The sequence below is a fragment of the Lepisma saccharinum genome, chromosome 11 (assembly GCF_977018435.1).
Source record: "Lepisma saccharinum chromosome 11, izLepSacc3.1, whole genome shotgun sequence".
Classification (NCBI taxonomy): Eukaryota; Metazoa; Arthropoda; class Insecta; order Zygentoma; family Lepismatidae; genus Lepisma; species Lepisma saccharinum.
The window spans coordinates 586,887-608,736 of record NC_139239.1 but is presented as its reverse complement, the minus strand read 5'-3'; the positions used below and the strand labels follow the sequence as shown (position 1 = coordinate 608,736).

At 34.6% G+C, this 21,850-nt stretch overlaps 1 protein-coding gene across 3 annotated transcripts in view; it reads left to right on the top strand.

The window, feature by feature from the left end:
• Positions 1 to 20,333, top strand: part of Trpm (transient receptor potential cation channel, subfamily M) — a 587,782-nt gene extending 567,449 nt beyond the window's left edge. For 2 of the 3 annotated variants that reach the window (XM_083130634.1, XM_083130636.1), the window contains 4 exons: positions 6,040 to 6,096; positions 9,803 to 10,000; positions 12,488 to 12,645; positions 16,401 to 20,333. In XM_083130634.1, the coding sequence (XP_082986760.1) occupies positions 6,040 to 6,096; positions 9,803 to 10,000; positions 12,488 to 12,645; positions 16,401 to 18,723 (2,736 nt within the window). In that variant the 3' untranslated portion in view covers positions 18,724 to 20,333. The remainder of the gene's footprint in view (positions 1 to 6,039; positions 6,097 to 9,802; positions 10,001 to 12,487; positions 12,646 to 16,400) is intronic. The other variant, XM_083130635.1, reaches the window with a different exon arrangement.
• The last annotated feature ends 1,517 nt before the right edge of the window (positions 20,334 to 21,850 follow it).

Below are 21,850 nucleotides of genomic sequence, written 5' to 3'. Positions count from 1 at the left end.
TAGACATGTGGGTAGCATTGCAGGAGTATGAAACGTTCTGTTCTTTCATGTGCATAGATTCCACTATGAGTGGTGAATATGTAATGCTGGTGAGGGAATAAAATCCCGGAGGTATGTAATGAATTGGTGTGGGTTAGAAATTGAGTACATGTATTTGGAAGGAAGCACTATGACAAGGTGGCTACTCATTGGAAATTCTGTGTGAATTATTGGCTCTGGGAATTCTGCATGGATTTTTCTCCGTAGACGTGAAAAATTGCAACGTTCATTAATCCAAATACCATTGAATCTATGCATATTTATAAGTGTCCTTCACAGAACAATCTATCTGAGAGATATAGCAGGTCATAGGATGGGACCAAGTCTAACCTTTTTCCAGCTTCGAAGCTACATGTTCCTTTATGACCGAAATTCAACTACGTTTAGCATCAGTTCATTGTCTGTTGTTTCCTCACGTGTGTGTTCTTGGAGTAGGAGACCTGTAGACGGGAGTGTATTAAATATTATTTTGGGCAATCATAAACATCTCTTTAATTTTTACTAGTTATTATAAAGATTACTGAAAAAACTTTTGAATGCAAGAGGAAGAATAATCTGAAAGATGCAGTGTATCAGGAACCATGCCAGGAAAAGGTGACTGAGGATTAGGGTAGTGGAGAAATTTTTGGAAGAACTGGCAGAATCATTTAAAATAATACATAAATATCATGAGTAAATTGCATATTAAGAGCAAAAATTCATTGAATTGTGATTTTCTTGTCAGGGTGTAGCTATCCCCGGAGAGGGGACGTATGGCCTATCCAAGCTTCCTTGAACAAAAAAGTATTGTTTCATGCACATTATAAATTTATCAGGATTTGAACTTTGAAATTTTGAAATTAGTTGCTTGTGATCTAGTTGGCCAGGCCCAACTTCGAAGCATCAATGTTCATTCTAGTAATTAATTCTATAAAGGGTTAAACACTCTAGTGGAAATAGCTGAATGCAAAAGGGTCCATGCTAAATCCTGGACGAACCTCATTTTGTGTCCCAAAATTCTGCAAAGATAAACCCAGACTTAAAACATATGATTCTGAATTTTATAAATACAATACACTTATCAGTATTGTATGTTTTTGTGTTATTTTCTCACTATTGCTTCTGTAACACAAGAAACATTGAAAAGATTAAACTTTTCCTTGTGCATTCCACCATGCAATTCAGAGATATTAAGGGTGTGAAGGATAGAGCTCCATGCATTCTCGATCTCGGCCTCACTGGAAGTGTTATCATCAGAACTAGGCTACCTTTACCCTCCAGGTATCAGTTGGTGAGAGACTGGTGAGCCCCAGGACATCTTATGGAGGGACATGGCTGGAAATATTGAGTTCACGAAATGTGGGGCAAGTTTTTTTTTCTTATTAAAGTATTAATCGAATACCTGAATATAACACTTGACAATGAATCAGGATTGATTAATCTTGTAGTTGAATTGAATTATACTGTAGGATACATTAGAGTTACACAGATCCTTTATTTGTGTGGGTTGGGAAGGGCGGTAATAAGTAAGGTTGAAATAGAGGAAATATTGGATCTGTGTAATTCCAATGTAGCCTACAGTTTAACTCAATTCAATAAGGATTGTTATCTCTCAATTGTTGATGGAGGTTTGTTGGTATGGGTGGGAGAAAATGATTATTAATTCTAAGGTTTAGGGATGTTGATGTTTCAAACTTGATGCAATATCCACTTAAGTCCCAGTTCACATGGTGCAGTTAGTTTGCTCTGAACCTGTACTTGCACTTCGCTTCCACTGGTTCTTTCAGAGCATTGCAAATGAGTGGGAAAAATCTTGTTCCAATATGTGTAAAGCTGTATGCAAGCTTGAGTTTGCGGCAAACTTGCTGCATAAAAATCCCACTTGTGTGCATTGGGACTGGGTGGACCTAATTGCTTTAATGTGTTTGAAATTTCTGATCAAATGGGATCAAAGTATGAAATGCATTAAAGGAAAGTTATAATGTCAGTGCTCCTTCACTTAGAATAGTGTATCAGGTGGTAATTCTGAAGGTACAGTACTTCTTTTTTTTTGTGCCTTCAATAGCTTTCTCTGACAGAAAGTACATTTTGCATACAAATGATAAGCTAAGTTATACACCTACTTGTATGTAGAAAAGTCAATATAATCATTAATTTATGGCTTATAAAATGAGCTTTTGCTATATATAGGCTTGCATGTTGAGCAATTTACTGATTCGTGTTCTGCTGTTTGAAGAATGGTATTGCTGCTTATTAAGACTGTAAAAACATTGTAGTCAATTGGTTGCTAATGTATAATAGTGCTTTTTTTGTATGAATTATAAGCATTTGAAACTGCATGCACAAGTACATGAAATGTGAAATTACTAGAAATAAACAGATAGAGAAATGAACAATGCATTTCGTATTAATTGCATTACTAGCATAAACATTTACTCAAAGTCTATGCATGTATTATTTATTTGTATTATATGTAGTTACAGTGACAATGCTTCTGAAATATCCTAGAAGTTCTTGCATTACTTAATATTTATATGTCTACAGGGTGGTGCAAAATAAGCTGGTGTTTCTTTTTTTTTTTTATAAATCTATCTACGTTATTACTAATTTAATTAGAGCCACATATTTATGGTGAATAACGGATCAAGATTTCGGTACAAAAACTAGGCACATTTCCCAAGTAACCAAAAGTGGTTGGCCAAACTTTGGGCCAACTGTACTGAAAATGGTTGGCAAAATGCAAGAATATACTATTGGGCAATGGTAATTTTGGCCGTGGTTCGAACGTTGGCCCAATGCATTGTTTTTACACTGGGCCAACGTGTGGTTTTATGTTGGGCCAACATATGGTTTTACGTTGGACCAACATACTGAAAGCTAATGATAGGTTTGTGTTCTGATATATACATAATTTATTGAGGCCAAATGTAAAAAAATACTACAAATTATTTATGAAAATAAAAACAAATCCAGCACTTTCTCAGTCACATGGCATCATTGTTTTCAAGGCACCATACCTTCAAGTGTTACAAAAACCTTCTAGAGTTTACTTAGTTTTCCACTTTCCATGGAATTTAGTCTGCACACAACATTGCTTAACCACTTTCATAAGAATACCTGTGAGAATGTTCTTGTTCTACTACAGCTAAAGAGACAAACAGTAAGCAATTCCCAACACATCTTTCATCCATGGCAGCTGACAAAGGACTGATGAGTGACTGCAAGTTAAAAATAGCTTATACTTTCATTTAAAAAAATATATTTCCAGTATGTGCTGTGACTGAAATATTCAAAAAGGAACACTGTTACATGTCACTTATTTTATACGCTAGAATTTAAAGCATACTCATGAAAGTTGTCTTAGCATGAAAAGTTGTCTTTAAAACTGATTTTGACTCACTTTTCCATGGTTGGGAAAATGTTGGCAACCACCATTGACCCAACCTAAGTGTTACACAGTATAAACTTTTCCCTTCTAATGGTATGTTTATGTAGTTGTCAGAATATCAAAGGGTCTCTCTGATGGTGCAGTGGTAGTGTCGTCACCTTGTAATCAAGGGGTCCCAGGTTCAAGGTGGAGGCACATAGTGGTTCGCATTCCACTTTAAACTGTAGGTCCAGTCCCGATTAGCCTTATTGTGTATAAAGTGGACTTAAAATGCTAAATCAATCGATCAAGTCATAATGTCAAGTTTATTCCTATGTAAAGGAGTCCACTTTTGCATCTCAAACATTTACAGCATAATTAATCAATATTCCATGATTATCACAACTTGCAGGATATTTCAAACTTCAGGAAGTGTCACATTGGTAAATAAACTCCAAATTTCGTGTTTAATAAGAAGTCGTCGATACCCGGTGGAGGCACAAGTGGTTCGGATCCCACATTAAACTGTAGGTCCAGTCCCGATTAGCCTTACTGTGCATAAAGTGGACTTAAAACAACAAATCAATCAATCAATCAATCGGGTTTAAGAGTTTATTTCTCATTTTGAAGTTCATTTCGCATCATTTCACGACAAAATATTATAGGAAAATGTATCTCTCACCTTTCAAAAAAAGTCAAAATGAACATTACAGCATGTTATTTCATTTTTCTTGTATCCATAAGAAACTGAATGTGGATGCCTCTACTAACAATTTTTCATTTCTGTTTTTCTTTTATGTAAGATATGGGAATTTAACTATGCTCAGCAAACCAAAATTGTGACAATATTCTTAGAAAATAATCAGTTGATAGCTTTAAAACAACTAGCACGTAGATGATTTTATAATGATTGCATGGCACAGACTAGGAACACAATCAGTCCTGGTCCTAGGGAGGGGAAACTAGGGCACTCACCTGAGGCCCTGCACCAGATAATTGTTTGTGTGAAGCTTATTACGAGTTTGTAGGATGCTGGTGGTTCGTATTAAGCAACTAAAGGTATTTTCCTGACTTCATGGATTGTTTTGACTTACTTAAAAATATCCCAAATTATAAAAACGATATAACAGTGTTAAAATATTTCACTCAATAATAGTTCATATGCACTATTAGTTTAATTGTAGAATGAAATTATGAAGTGAAAATATTATTTCATTTGAAACAAATTGTAAATTCACTACATTATTGGATATGATTAAAAGTTGCCACTTTGATAGGTAAAATAATAGTTTTATATTGAACATTCTCAGTTTTTTTAATGATGTATAATGGACGTCACACCAGTGGAACATCGGAAATGAAAATAGTACTAATTTAGAAACTTATTAGCCTCCCATAATTCTCGGTTTTAATCTTAAACATGGTCTTCTTTTTGTTCTTAGGCCGTTACACAAAATATGTAAATTAATTGTTTATTAATTGTAATAATGTTAATATTGTGATTATGTAGGACACTTGTACTTCATACTAAGGACCAAAAATCTCAGTGTTTTTCAGATCTCTGAAAAATTTTGGTTATAGGTCCTGCATATATTGTATGTTCCAGGCCCTGCACCCACGTAAGGCTGGGCCTAAACACAATTGTCAGTCTAGTTAAAAAGTGTGAAGACAGAAGCTGTAGGATACATACCAGAACACCTCATAGTGGTCGATCAGTTCAAAACATTGAACGTGTCGGCAGTGTTCAAATTCAATCTCAAACATTCACCAGAAGGCGCTCGTCGGAGCTGGAGATCTGTCGTTAATTTTTGAGCAAGACTTGCACTTTTTCCGTATAAAATTAAATTAGTTCAAGCCCTTAATCCCAGAGATGAGGAAAACTTTCTTGCAAATTTGTTAATGAACAAAGAACCACATTTTCAATTAAGTGGTTCTGTAAAGAAACAAAACAGCCTGCAAACCATCAAGGAACTGAATGAGAACATCAGGAACGAGGGAGATGCAATAACTCCTAAAACTCTGAGAGGTGTCATATAAAATGCCATGAGAAGAGCATAGATTTGCAATCAGGAAGGGGTAGGTCATTTGACCAACATGGTTTTCCATCCTTAATGAAAAAATATCGAAGAATAAAGCTTTCATTTGCCATGTAGATGGTTCACATATTTCATTTCTTTCAACAATCGCATAGAAAACAAATCCATCAACTTATTTTGCACCATCCTGTATTTATATACCAAAATCAGTAACATTCCCCAAACTCCTCTTGAGCTCAATTTTCTTTTTAAAAATTCGTACATGAAAAGATTGAAAAAATATTATACTAGCTACCAAGAAAATGAATAATATTCACCCTCCTTCAAGTCTCATAAAAATCCTGTGTACCTACTGGTTCAACACTCTCCTGTTATCAATCAGTTAGCCATGGTTCACCTATAGTAGAAGCAGATATTAATTAATATTCCAAATATAATCCCTTTGTGACTACTGCAGATTCAAATGTCATAAGATCTCAGGGAAATTTTACATATTTCATTTTTGCTATATTTTTGTTTGTATATATGTTATTAATATAAATTGTTGTACAGTAAGTGAATTTTGTCCTAATTATTAATTTCTTTGTAAATTATATGTGAATGAAAAATTTCTTTTAGAAATGGCCCAGGGGTATAAGCATCAGGCGAAAATCACCCAGTCAACAAGGTGCTAAGGTAATTCATCTTTGTATAACACAAATGACCTTTGCATCACACACAAGAGTACCCTTGGGTGTTGAGCTTCCCCAATGTTGTTCATTTGTCATTGAATGTACCCTTTTCCTCTGATTAATTCTATTTACTTCATAGCAAGATTTCTTAGGTTATGGAGTTCTCTTCCCTTCTTTCAAGTAATTGTGAAACCTGATTCCGATGTATTTTCTTGTTCTATCCCCTTTCTAGAAGCAATGCACTGAGAATTCTTATCTAAATATTCTTCTTTCATGTACAACTTACTTTGGTATATGTTGATAAATTTGTTGCTGCTTTCTTTATTAGAGTGCAGACAAAATAGGTTAATATTATTAGATATTTATTGAGTATTTTTCCTACTTGACCATGAGGCAGTGGTGGTGCCAGGATTAATCATCTGGAGGTTCTGAGGGGGTGCAGAATAAAATTTAGGGGTGCGATGTTGAAAATAAAGAAAGCATGAAATTTTAGCAGACACACAACCATAAATATTTGTCTGTGTGTGTGGGGGGGGAGTACCAGAATAAACGTGTCATTAATAATAATAATAATAATGGCATTATTGTTATTATTTTTCATATAGTAGTAGTAGTACATTATTATCCTTGTAAATCACGAAGAAAGGGAGAAGTCGGTGCTAAAGCAGTTGTGTTGCACAAACAATTTGACTTACATAATAATTATTGCTGAAAATAATAAAAAATGTAGACACCAGGTTTCATAGAACACTTCAGTTAGAGATCGGTTAGTTCATAGTTCCAGCCTAACTATTGCCTATTTTGGGGGGAGCTCTGCTTTGATTCATTTTCACCCAACAGGTCAGTAGATGCCGGAGCTTGCCCAGAGTTGATACTTTCCTGGTGACGAGGCCTACTCGAAAAACGTGTCTTAAGATGACACTGGGTTTTGGTATGGGGGATTGATTCTTTTGGGGGAAACTTAGTAAAATAAAAAGTAGAATCTAGTTTGGGACTCACTGGCTCTGTCTGCCCAGATTAGCTAGGTTTAATTAAGGATGTTAGGAAATGCTAGATGTAGTTTGGTGCCTCTCACTGTAGTGAGCAGTGTCATCAAGTGACAAGTTGGCAGGCATTAGCAGGTCAAGTCCGACAGTCGAAGATTCCCCTGCAGAAGCATAATACCCTAATGGGTAGCCCAGCTCACTTCACCTTCACCTTCTCCTCTGTCTCCAGTGATGCTTACCAGCAAGATGTAACAGAAGGAGATCATCAAGAGTATATGAAGGGATCACCTGGCAACACGAAGAGGTGGCAGTTATTGTTGAAACTTTTCTCCGTGCTCTTCACTTAAGTCCCCAAGTATCTAGGGGAAATTTTCCAAGTGTGAGTGTATACAGACCTTAGAGCATAAGTTGTATCCCAATTCCGTGAAGTAATTCCATTACCCAAAAGCTTGGTAATATCTCAAAATGATTGCCATGCTTCCTGGTACCTGGGCCTGTAAATATGTCTTCCTTTACTTTTGTTTTGCTAAGACTGGGAACTTCTCACAAATGTACCTGAAGCACTCACCCTCCTCGCTTAAGGCTTTGGCAAATTGTGAAGGGGCTAAGAAGCATGAGATAGATCTTCATAATGCTTTGAATTCAATATTCCTTAGTCGTGTTGGCCAATCTTTGTGATGCCAGTGCTGGGACCTTGCTCTGTTGTCCCACTCACATATGAAACACACAGGAGGTGGACAGATTAAAGGAATCACACTGGTAAGGGAAAGCAAATTCGTTCTGAGTTGGCAGCACTGCTCAAATGTGGTGATAACAAATGTAAAGCTACTAGGACAAATCACAAAGAAAGTTACACTCCCTCCCCCCTGTATAAAACAAACAAGATACATTAGGAAGAAAATAATTATTGGACATAAAGGTATGAACATTTAACTTTTTTTCGACATAGTCACTAAAGTATTCCAAGCACTTTTCGAAACATGTGACCAGTTTTTTGATTTCTTGTGTGTAAAAATTCCACCCAATTTCAATTGAGTTGACTTTTGTGCTCATCAGTTAACAATCGTGGCACCTAGTGAGAGCACAGTTTACCATACAGCCAACTGGTGATGAATCAGCATAGACACACTATTGTAGGATATGTTCAGCTCACTTGCAGTCTCTTTTAATTTTGACATGGTAGTTGGCAAGGATAATGCATTCACACTCTCCGTTTTGTCGATAGTGTTCACAGTTGCAGGCCACCCAACACACTGTTCGTCGTTCACGTTTGTTCTTTCCTCTTCGAACATCTGGCACCATTTCCTGACCATGGGGTGTGACATTGCATTGCGATGGATTTCCTTTCGATTATGCCTTCGTGCCCACAAAAATTACATGACAGAGTGCACCTCAATGTTGCACGTTACCTCAATATGTCGTGCCATACTCACATGGTGACTACTCGCACACTAAATCAGCTGCAGCATGGCTGCTTTGGGTATGAGAATACATTCCAGACAGTGTTGCCACTAAGCGTGATTATTTTTTTTTAGTACAGGAACTTGGCTCGGGTGTAACTTACTTTTTGATTTGCCCACTATATAAAATGGGAGACCTATTGGATTTCCATACGGCAGATTGTTGGAGTGCATTTAGCTGGTGCATCAGTAACGAAGACTGCCACTTTATTTCCGTCGCATCTCTGACGCTATGCACGGCCTTGCTCCACAGTTATCTGGGACAGACTACAGTTGTAAGATTTATCCTTGTGCTGAACATATTATTCAAGTGATACAAGCTTTGAGAATTTTTCTACCGTTGCTAGATATATTTATTGTAAATTTTGTTCAACATTTTTAATTATTTAATTAAACATTTGGTGTTTGGGTGAACAAAAAGTGCTATGGTTACTTATTCTGAAGTGAGGACTCTTCAAGTTTATTGAGCTAGAAGTACATAAATTTATCCCTACAAATATGATAAGTTATAGCAGTATACAAAATTAAACAGTAGAAAATAAACTGCAATGAAGAAATTGAGTATACAAATGATATTTTTTTTTATATATTTTAGAATTTCATGGAAAGATAGAGAAGCTTTTAGATTAGATGCTAATAGATTTATCAGCAAAGGAATTTTGTAAACAATGCTTTCATATACATATTTTGTGTAAGAATGGTGATTTTTGGGTGTGGCTTTTCTTGAGTAGAAGTCTCAAAAATGTTTCAAAATTTCTGATTTTCTTCTTTCTAGATCAATGCAATGTGTAGGTACTGCTCTTTCACCTGCTTTGTGCATGAATTTTTGTTACAAGTTTTAGTTGCTCTAGCAGTTTATATAACTCAAATATTAACACATCCTGCACATAACTGTACTAAATTAGCTTAGAGCTATTCTTAAATAAAATAAAGTACAGGCTAACTTACCATTGTGTATTGACCTCCTTCCTTCAGCTTTCAATGTCATTAATTGTATAGTTATGTATGTATACACATGTGTATATGTGTGTGTGTGTGTGTGTGTGTGTGTGTGTGTGTGTGTGTGTTTATATCTCTCATACTTCACAGTATTGGGAGTTAGCATAATCACTGAACTATTTATAATATGAATTATTCAAAACAAGTAATTACTTTTCATATTACTTGCTTGGCAGCCTACCCTGGAAACTTCCAACCACTGAAGACTTTGGTGTTCGTATGTTTCAATGAAAATATGTGCACTAAATGTTGTCTCATGTTTCAGGCCTTAATAACCCAAGAACATTTTATGATCAAAGATGTACAAGAAAACGGGAAAATTCATGCAGATGAAGATAATGGGGTTCAACCATATCATTTTCCAATGGACTACTTTGAAGTGAAAAAACACAGACCTTTGAGACTAAAGAAGAAATTATATGAGTTCTACACATCTCCCATTACCAAGTTTTGGGCCCATTCAGTGAGTTTCTTAATAATACTTTTAATGTGCAAGCAGGAATATTCAAAATAAAGAAAACCATTCACAATGCTATAGTTAAATATGTCGATTTTGATTATTCTCTTGTTTTAAGGATTATCAAGTTCAAGAGGGCAGCACACAATACCACAAAGGATTATACTGACTTTTTAATATAGCTGTTTACAACCCAGTTCTACACTACACATTCATTGACCAATATTTTTTAAAAACTGATTTTTCCTGACAATATTAGTAGTTAGCATAATTATGCAACTGTTTAAAATATGAATTATACAATTAAACTAATCCCTTTTCATATTATTGATTTTTTAAACTGCAATTTGGCATAAATCTATGTTATGAGAGAATAAAAAATAGGAATGTAATTATTCATTTAAAAAAAGCCAGTTTTAGGGTAGGAAAAATTGAAAACATTGATTCAGATATGACTTTTAATATTACTGTTAGTATAATTTGTCATTTTAATGAACACAGAAAATTACAAATCAAATATCTGCAGGGTAATGGGAAAACATTTAAATTTATATGTCAATGTTATAACATGAAATTTTAAACGTTTCTTTTTTTTTTGTATTATAAAATCATATGAATTGGGATATTTGCCAATCAGTACCATCAAGAAAAATCCATAAATAATGAATGATGCATGTCAGTTTTAATTTGCTTAAATGAAATATGTAAAGTACAGGCTAGCTTACCATTATGTATTTACCTCCTTCATGAGTAACCATTTTCTTCTGTCATTGATTGCATAGTTGTGAATGTAAATGTGGATGTATTACTTTAGCCACAGGTCTACCCTAATTACAGAATTAATTGCATGTCAGTGTTCAACAATCAACAATCCCATCATGGGAGCAACTTGTGTATTCTACGAGTACTTCTATTTAAGAAAATATATCAGCTTTTGGAAATTTTAATTGCATGTTATTACAAACTTTATTTTACAGTTCCATTATAGGGTGGTGCAAATACAATGAAATCCCTATTTTACGTTCCTGGATTTTACATTCAATTTTTCCTCAATTTTACATTAAATTTTTCCTCAATTTTACATTTTCCCGCATTTTAAGATTTTTCAGCTTTGTCCCTGAAAAAATGTAAAATTGAGATTCCACTGTATTTTTAAGCTTGCCATTTATTTTCCTTCTTTTCATGTATTTCATTCATATAATTAAAAAACGCTATTCTTTAAAAAGAGTATTTGCTTATTTTTATGTAACATTATTCTTTGAGAAAACCATTTGAGAAAAATCTGTTAATTGTAAGGCAATAGCTTCTTAGAGCAGGCTAAACTTCTTGTCAATAGTTATTATGAGTTGCACTTTTTATTAAATTTCACGCTGTAGTTAAATATGTCGATTTTGGTTAAAAATTCTCTTGTTCTGAGGATTATCAAGTTCAAGAGGACAACACACAATCTCACAAAGGACTATACTGGCTGTGGTTCTAGATGCCAGAGCCTTGTCTGCACAAATGCAGTTTATCTTGGTGTACTATAAGGAAGAGGTTGACGTTTGAATGCCTTGCCAGAAAGTCATCCATTACCCCCCAAATAAAATATTTATACTCTTAAATTAATTAGGAGAACTATTTACTATGTGTTATATGATATTAGCTGCGTTGCATTAAGACTTTTCTGCCAACACTTGAATAAACAAATTTGAAAAACCTTTGTGTTGTAGGTTTTCTTGATTTGGAACTGTACTTTGTTACTTTTACTGTTACTAACCGATATAAAGTTCAGTTAGTTCTTATTAGAGTAAGTTCAGTTAGCTGCATTGCATTAAATCGAAAAAATAAAGAAACCAGTATATTTTTACATCTTCTGCTATTTTAACCAAAAAGTAAATGGCTTCACACTTATCAAAATGTTAAGAATTAGACTTTGTGAGAGGGCACAACAAACTCTGTGGCTAAAATGTCCTCCTAGCTTTTAAATTTTACTTTTCAATGATGTGTTTAAAACTTAATAACGAAATAGAATAACTATGCATTTCAGTACACTGTTTGAAATGTAAAAAGGAAATATCAAATAACAGTTGTGCTGGATATTTACAAATTTGATGGATCGACTTCGAAAAGTCTCCCCAAGGATGTAATAATAATAATAGTAATAATAAATATTATTGTGTATTATTATTTATTATTATTATTATTATTATTATTATTATTATTATTATTATGTACTATTCAAGTTTCATCCATTGCTTGAACCCATCCCTCCAAACATTTCTGGCTACACCCATGACTGTAATTTACTACAAACTGCACTTACTTTCAGTTTCACTACATCTGAATATATACTTGTTGTAGAATATAAAGTTATGGAGATTAAATTAAATTATGTAGATTCATCTCTTCCATGTATGATTGCTTTACATCATGTGTTTGTACATTAATCAATTCTAACCTGTAACGTTTGAAATGATGATTGATTACTAAAACATTTTTCACTGATTGCAGATAGCCTACATGGTCTTCCTGTGTTTCTACAGTTATGTTGTATTGGTAAAGATGGCCCAGCTACCGACTTGGCAAGAGCTCTTCATCGTTTCCTATATATGTACATTGGGCTGTGAGAAGATACGGGAAATTGCATCATCGGAGCCTGTGACAATAAAGTAAATGTTTTTCTTTTTTTAATCTTACTTAATCTTAGTTTGAATTAAGGGAGAAGTTTCACATTTCTACATGTAATTTCTTCAATTTAACACATTGACTGCCACAATAGAAAAACAATATTTTTCCGTGGAGGCACCATGTTTTATTGCGAGAATATAATAAAAATGTTGAAAGCAATTTAATTCTTGATGATTAGATGAGAAATTTGTTATTTTTCATTATTTAATTTTATTTTATGTGCGTGAGTCATGTGGCACTAGAATAATTTATTATGCTGCATGACATATGAGTTATATTTATTGTTTTTCTCAAGCATCCTTATTGTTTTTTTCTGAGTATTGTTATTGTATGTTTCTGAACATTGACTCTCTTGTTATTTGTAACATGATTCTGCTGCATACTATTGTATCGACATCATTCGAGGAGCTGGCCAGCAATAATTCAAGGCCAAGTGCACAATGAGAAAAACTTGAAAATAGTTCATGAGTGAAAATGTTATTTTGTTTACTTGTTAAATTTAAGTAATATTTAAAGGCAAAAATAAATATAAAAGAAAAAGTTAATATACATCGATTCGTTTGATCCACGCTTGTTTTTATTTTGACTGAATGTCAAAAGAGGAGAATATATTTCCCCGTACTTACAGGAACTTAATTGGTTAAATGTTAAGAATAGGAGAACATTTTTGGCATTGTCGTTATTGTACAGGATCCTGTACAATAAGGAACCAAGATATTTATATGATAAAATTGCTCCGTACAGGAAGAGAGGAAAACAAATTAATCTTCGTCAAAAAACACAATTCACGATTCCTGTACACAGAACAACATTCTATGGAAACTCTTTCATAGTCACCACAATAAAAGAATGGAATAACCTCCCCCCACCACTGACCTCAGGGGAGCTTCACCCTGGAACACACAAATTAATCTAAAGAAGCATCTACTGTCCAAACAATAGTGTCTGGATTTGTCTTTTCTGTAATGAATAGGAATGAGGTATTGGTTTTAGTATTAGTTGTAATAATTCTATTCTAATTGTGGTTTTAGATTTAAGTCTGTACCTTCAGTACATTAATTGTTTTACATTATAGGTATGAATGTTTTATTTTTATTTTTTACTTTTATTCTTTCTACTGCAACAATGATTTTTCAAGAAGTGTTAAAGTGTCAATTGTAATATGTGTTATTTTTTTTTAAGGGTTTGTTGTAAGAACGGCCCGCGAGGCCGAAACACGCCCTCTCAATAAAGACGATATTATTATTATTATTATTATTATTATTATTATTATTATTATTATTATTATTATTATTAAATGTAACAATAACAGCATCACTAAATAAAAACTAGCATGAGTTAAATATAACTCACATGGCAGTCAATGTATTAAATTTATAAATGTGTTCCCAACCCACAAAAGACTGCCCTTTTTTATATAAATATACCACTAATATTGAATATTTTTTACTACTGTTGTTGTAATGCAACATTTTAAATTGTAGGCCAATAATGTATATCTGACTGGAACTCTTTCATTTCCTTTTTTTTATTTCAGGTTTTTGTTTCACAAACTTGTTTTAAATTGTTGTTATTATTGTTATCATCATCATAGCAGTAGTAACGGAAGGTATAAAATTATTCCTGGCTGCAGAAGAACGTGAATGAGCATGCCTTTGAATTGCTATTACATAAAAAAAAAATATCACCACCTTTGTGGATTAGTTTATCATGAGACTGATATTAGTGTTACTGCATTGGAAAATTATTGTTTGTGGTAGTAGTAGTATTTCTGAAAATGTTGACTGTGTTACAGTCCTGAGTTGTTCTGCTATCTCTGGTACTTAGTTAGGCCAATTTTCTTTGAAAGTTTAACTTGAATTATCAATCATTAATTATTTCCTATTCATGTTGTACATATAAACCATAAAAACGTGAGTTTTTCACAGTGATCAGTAATTCAAGATTATTGGAATTTGCATATTGTTCTCTTTCGTGACAAATTTTTAAATTTTCAAGGGATTAAACAAGATTTTAACATCAAGGTAGCAATCCAAAAAGGAAAAAAAAAAAATTTGGAAAATATTTAATTTTGAAGTCAAAAGATAAAAAATTCAAATGTCAAACTTGTTTTTCTTTGTAATTTTCATTTATATTTATATTTCTGCACATGAGCCAGAATTGGAATTGTGTAGAATTATTTCCTACTTGGAGTACTTTTGTTACATTCATTCTTTTACTTTTATAGTGGTGTGCAGTTAGATATGACAGGATAAAAGGAAATACATTGTAAAATGTGAGATATTCATGGAAAGTTTAACAATTTTTCAAGCAAAGATTTAGTTAAGTTTGAAATCAACAAAAATGGTGTATTGTGAATACACTTAGAACATGAGATCTGGCACATGGTGGAAATATATTTTCGTATATGTTGTGTGTTACTTTCACTAGTTAAAAAATAATAATTAACTGATTTACATGTATGAAATGCAGTGTTTGGAAGTAACTAGTTACAAGTAACAGTTACTTTTTGAGGAATTGTAACTGTAACTAATTACTTCTAAAAGTAAGTAACTGTAACTGTAACAGAGTTACTTTTTTCTGATAGAAGCAATGTTTCAACAGAAACAGTTACTTTTACAGTTACTTTACGACATTTAAATTGCTACGTAAGTGTTGTAAATTTTTGGCGATTTAGGACTGGAACTCAGTATCTGCTGTGATACAAAAGCCATCCTCTGTTACATTAATTCTTGCAAGCAATAGATGAAGAGGAAGAGAGAAAGTTTTACAAAACTAAATTTGTGTCCTGTCAGTGGCCAGTCGGTAGGCTCCAGGTGCCAGGGTGACAGGTTTATCACATGTTTAATCTTTCGTTAGATAGTCCTGAAATACCCAAAGCAATATGCATACCTCAGAACAGGTATGAATTATGAAATTATGTACACAGTAACCGGCCTCCCAGTCATTGCAACTGTTCTGATTGTAAATTAGCCTTGAACTTTTTTTAGTCAGCATACAAACTTAAATCAGCAACTTATTTTCAACTATTAAAAAAAATGACCATATTTTAAAACAAAGCTTCATTTGAAGTTAAGTGACTCGTAAAACGGAAATGTTCAACCCCTGTAAATTGTCGAAGTACCCCCTGGATCCCTCTAGCAGGCACAAAGACACAAACATGTGAGCAGTGAGTGAGAGAAACCGGTATGTTAGATGGTAAAAATCATGCTATTTCTGTGCAGTTTCTAGAATCCCCCCCCCCCAATTGGAAATTTCTTAAATACATTGATAATATATATGAAGACCTATGTATCAGTAACATAAGTAAAACACATGTAAGCCTTCACAAATTATTTTACTAATGATTGATGTGTGTAATTTGTTTGCAAGAAAATTTCCAGCAGAAAGTAACTGTAAAATTAACTTACAGTTACTTTTGAAAAACAAGTAGATACCTTTTTAAAAAGTAACTTTCCAAACAATGATGAAATGTACAGCGGGGATATATTTTAATGACTTTCACACCACACTTGCTACATACATATTGCCTTTATTTCAAGGAATGGTAGGGAAATGTGAGCTAAGAATTCTATTAATTCGTAATTTAAATTTGTAGAAAATGTTAAAGTGGAAAATTCAGATAAACTAAATGCAGAATTTTGAATATTATGTGCTAAACAACCATATTTCTAGATAATGTATTTTATGTGATATTGTACATGCATTAAAACTTTTCTTTCTACTTTCATTTTAGTCAGAAGTTTTCTGTCTGGGCCTCGAACATGTGGAATCCCTGTGATGCAATGGCAATAATATTTTTCTTAGTGGGATTTAGTCTTCGATTAGAGCCATCATCCAAAAGTGTAGGCCGTGTTATCTATTGTGTTGACGTCGTGTATTGGTACCTTCGTATTCTAAACATTCTTGGTGTGAATAAGTATTTGGGTCCATTGGTGACAATGATGGGCAAAATGGTGAAAAACATGATATATTTTGTCGTGTTGTTACTTGTTGTGCTCATGAGTTTTGGTATATGTCGACAGTCAATACGATATCCAAACAGTGAGCCCAGTTGGAATTTGGCCAAAGAAATTTTCTTCCAACCTTACTTCATGCTGTACGGAGAAGTGTTTGCAAGTGAAATTGATCCTGCATGTGGTACTAAACCAGGAGAGGATGACTGTCAAACGGGTGCTTGGATTACACCAGCTGTCATGTCAATTTATCTCCTTGTTGCCAATATTTTACTCATTAATCTTTTAATTGCAGTCTTTAATAATATTTTTATTGAAGTGAACGCCGTGTCTCATCAAGTGTGGATGTTTCAGAGATTTACTGTTGTGATGGAATACGAGCAGAAGCCAGTTTTACCACCTCCGTTGATTATATGTTGCCACATTTATTTGCTGTACAAGTACTGTACAGCTAAAGTGAAGGGCTTGGAGGAAACATATGACAATGGTGGTCTAAAGTTATTTCTCGAAGACATTGACTTAGAACGCTTATATGATTATGAAGAAGAATGTGTCGAGGGTTACTTCCAAGAAAAGGAAAGGGAGCTTCAGCAATCAACGGAAGAGAAAATCAAAGTAACAACTGACCGAGTCGAAAATATGTCTCAGAAAATTGAGGATATTAATCAAAAAGAAAATACTCAAAGCATTTCTATGCAAACTCTGGAATTTCGTCTTAGGAAATTGGAAGAGCGGGCAGAGCAGACCATAAGTCACCTTGCTGTTATACATCGTTTTATGGCTACACGTATTACGACAGACGACAATCCATTTCCTGATGTAGAAACCTTGGAAGTGCCAACAAAATTGACTGATTCTGGAGACGATAAGCTTCTACGTCCTACATCTAGTTACCTTGCAAAAAGGAGGCCAACTAGATCCCTTACAGAGGTGAGACCAGATTCGTTTTTGGATTCCTTGCTCCTTGCTGCAGCAGCTTTTAAACCAATTGATGAAATGAGACCAACGGAACAAGCACCTGTGGAAAATGTAAGAAAAGCATCGTACGGAAGCAGCACACACGAGGACCAGGAGAAACAGCTTTCCAGAACAAACAGCAAGAGAAGCCACAAACAGTTGTCTCTGGATGACAAGAAGCTCGCTTTGTCAAAATCTTCCTTGCATGATCAAACTGAAGTAGACCAGGAGTTTTCAAGGGAAGAGCATGAGCCGAGGCACGATTCCAGTATGGAAATTGAAGAACCAAGTGAAATGCCGTCAGATCTAAAAACATTTGAGAGAAAATTATCTGGAGACACTTTGCCGAGGAGGAGTAGCAGCGAGAGCCACAAAGAGCGTCAATTATCTGACGAAGGACCACGTCACCAGCTAAGCCTAACACATTCAGAACCTGACACTGATATACACACCAAAAGACAGCGAGTAGGAAGGAGTGTCTCGCTAGCTGAATCACCACACGTGACGTGGGCCGAACCTAAGATACAAGTTATACCACCAGCTCGCAATATGCTAATGGCAATGCACTCTGAATACACAAGCATCACAGATGAACTAGAGACAGTTTGCAGTTTACTGAGCCCACCTAGAACACCTCGCCTTCTTTCACCTCCCCGTCCTGATGAAGCTAATGAGAGACCTCCTAATATTTACAATCCAGAAATTGCTATTCACATGGAAAAGGAACACCTTAGAGAGGCAGAAGAGAGCGATTACCAGCTTCTTGAAGGGATGATACATCGAAGATTCCACCCGAGCTCAGAGAACATAAGAGATTCACTGGAAGATCTTTGTCCACCAACACAGTGTGCTCCGCAAAGTTCAGGAAAAATGTTTTTAACAGTACAACATGATGTACCAGAATTTAGATTCCCACCTCGGTTACGCAGAAGTAGTGCCATTGAAATAAATGATGGCAGCGACAGTGCCAGCCACAATGAGACTAATATTAATGGACAGGGTCCTTCTATATTCTGCACATACATAGATTCAGATGATAATAAAAGTGATAACAATAAACCAGATGGACAGAGCTTAGAACGCAGACCCTCGAATGAGAGTAAAAGTGGAAGCAGACCCAGCCTTGTAGTAGAAACCTCATGTTAATATGTTGATAATCTAGTTACCTCCATATGAAGATTTTATAATGTTGCTAGTAGCGACAGCTTTAAAAGTGGATTTTCAATGCAAGTGATGTGTCACTCTGTACATAGCAAGTGTGTGTTGTATATTTATACTTCTATCCTGCTAAATATAAATTGAACTCTTTTTCTATCTTGTTACACAAGCTATCACATGTGATGAAACTACAGTTGGTGATGGAAAGATTAATCACACAGTGTGCATTAGAAATGTATGAGAGTGTCTGAAATATATAACAATCATTCTTAACTGAAGTAAGCAAGTGTTATTTTTAATCATGAAAAATGAACTAATCTACATGATCTGAAATTACATTACTTGATTAACCGATCAAATATTTTTGTAAGATTTGGGGTTTTTAGCAATATTTCAATATTTCCAATTACATTCATGAAGTAGAATTTTACATGCAAGAATAATTTTTCAGTTTAAAATAGATGCATTAATCAATAAAAACATTTAAACTTTCTGTTGCATAAATTGTAATATTAAATAATAATTTCAACCTTTTTTTCTCTTCAAAATGCAAATCTAGATAGTGCATATTTTTTTTTCAAATATTAGTTGAAGTTAACACCAATATTATACTCAAGTTGCATACTGAGTTGCAAGGTTGGGTTTAATCAGTGACAGAGCCAGGAAAGAAAGAGTGATGAGGCAGAGGGAGAATATTTTCTTGGAGTACTCACATAAAATGCATATTTAAGCTAAAATGGCATTTATTTGTAGTTTTCTTGGAGTGAGGGGTGCAGGGGGGGATCCACACCTTTGCCACAGTCACTGAATTTTACTGATATCTAACATGTGGCCACTACTTTGAAAATAAGCTACATAGCATATATTACTTTATTGATAGAGGCTCTTCGAACTTGATATATTTATTTTAAAATACCAAGGACATGTCAGTAATTGTCGTAAATAGCTATGTAAAAATTACTAAAGCAGATACAAACTTGAAACCTGTTTATTATCAGATTTCTATCCTTATTTCTCAGCGTAATCCCCACCAATGTTGATCACTTTACCAGTGCCCAGATATCCACAATTCTCTCAGGCTATCTTCAGGGCAGATGAGAGTGACGTTATCTCTTGAAAGCTTGGAAACCATTCCAGAACTGACCTGAGAGAATTTATTCATCATTCATCGCCAGACAAGCTTCAAGACTCACTTCTGTTGAGCTGTGTCCATCACACTCAATCTCTTCATCATCCATGCAGCAATGGTGCCAGAAAGGAAAATGAGTGGGAAGGTAGTAGCATACAAAAAATGCTTGCTTCGGATGAGGCACACTCTTGACTGCCTAACCCCACCAGTGGTGCCTTCACTGCACCCACCATGAGAACTGATCACATTTTTGTAAATACATTCTGTTGTAGGCTAAACCATGAGAACATACTATTTCAGTTGCTACACTGACTGCTGTAAACTGTTTATCATCTGGAATCATCTGCATCACAATCTCAACAGGCCAGTCTTCATCAGGAACTGTTGAAAATTCTTGAGGAAATTTATAGAACCAGAAGTGCATCTCTGCATGCTAAACACTTCCCCACATGAAACAGGAATATTTTTTTTAAGAAATATCCTTTGCAGTAAATTCTTTTACCCCCTCCCCACGAAACATTCTCTTTGGTTACAACATTTCCGGCCCTTGTATATGTAGAGGCATACATATTTTGTTTTTGACGATAACACGAAATTTGAAATAACACATTCTAATGTTAATTTTTCATGTTTCTGAAAGGTGTGAGGTGCATTTCCCTACCCTGTTTTGTCACAAAATGATGCGAAATGAACTTCAAAATGCAAAATAGACTCTTAAACACGAAATTTACCGTTATATACAGACATTACATTTTCTGAAGTCTGAAGTATCCTGTGAGTTACACAATTCACGGAAAATTGATTAATTCTGCTGTAAATATTTGAGAAGCAAAAATGTACCCCTTTATACAGGAATAAATTTAATATTCTGGTAATGATTTAATGTGCTATTAGAAGGGATATGTTTATTTTGTGTAATAGTGCAGTTTTTAAATCAAATTTGGGATTATATTCAAATTTTTTAAAACCAAAATGTCATTTTATATGGTGCTTTTTCACCGCTATAACAGCGAAATTTCATTTTATGTACCGCTTTTAAACCCAAAATTGACTGTTTTTGTACCGAAATTTTTCTTTTTTATTTACCAAAAATATGTGCCTCTATGTATATGTAATGTCATACTGAGTTGTACATGTGTAGCAAATATCCAGCATCTGCTACTTGTACTTAATATAGTATGAAACTGGGTTTTACTGATATAAACTGAGAACTTTCGATACTACAAACTACAATTATCAACTTTCCCATAGTTATTTAGTGACTTTCCCTTGTATACAAATCGTATATATACAAAGGCTGTCGCAGAGAAGGTGAGACTAATTCCTGTATAGGAAAACAGCGATCTCCATTGGCTAGCAAATGTATTAGGGTGCAAATTTGATTCATTAGCTGCCGATTGAGACCAAAATGAGCGCAATAGGTCAAAAAGTCGTTACTGTGTAGCAGTTAAAAGACAAGCATGTACATGGACCCCTCCAAGAATCATAAAAATGAAACAAAACAATTACAAACCACAAAATTTTTATTCAGAATCAGCCATATTGAGCAGACGTACATCTTTTTCAAAGTAGGCACCATTGACAGCTAAGCAAGCGTCCATATGCTCCTGCCACTTTGTGAATGTCTTTGAAAATTCGTCGTCAGGTTGTGAACTAAAGAAAATGTTTACCAGCAGTGATCACTTCTTTGTTCGTCATGAAATGATGACCACGTAAAGCGGCCTTTAAAAGTGGAAATAGCCACAAGTCACAGGGTGCAAGGTCCGGGCTGTATGCTGGATGCAGGAAAATTTATATTTTTCTCTTCATCGCATAATCCTGAAAAGCCCGTGCGGTATGCGGGGTATGCGTTATCGTGGTGTAATATGATGGAGTTCTTCAAATGTGGCCTCTTTTTTCCTATGTGCTGGTGCAGAGTCTCAATGACTCCTTGGTAATACTGTGGCTCTACTCAGTCTGACTTGATCGGCATATGCCTGTTAAAAC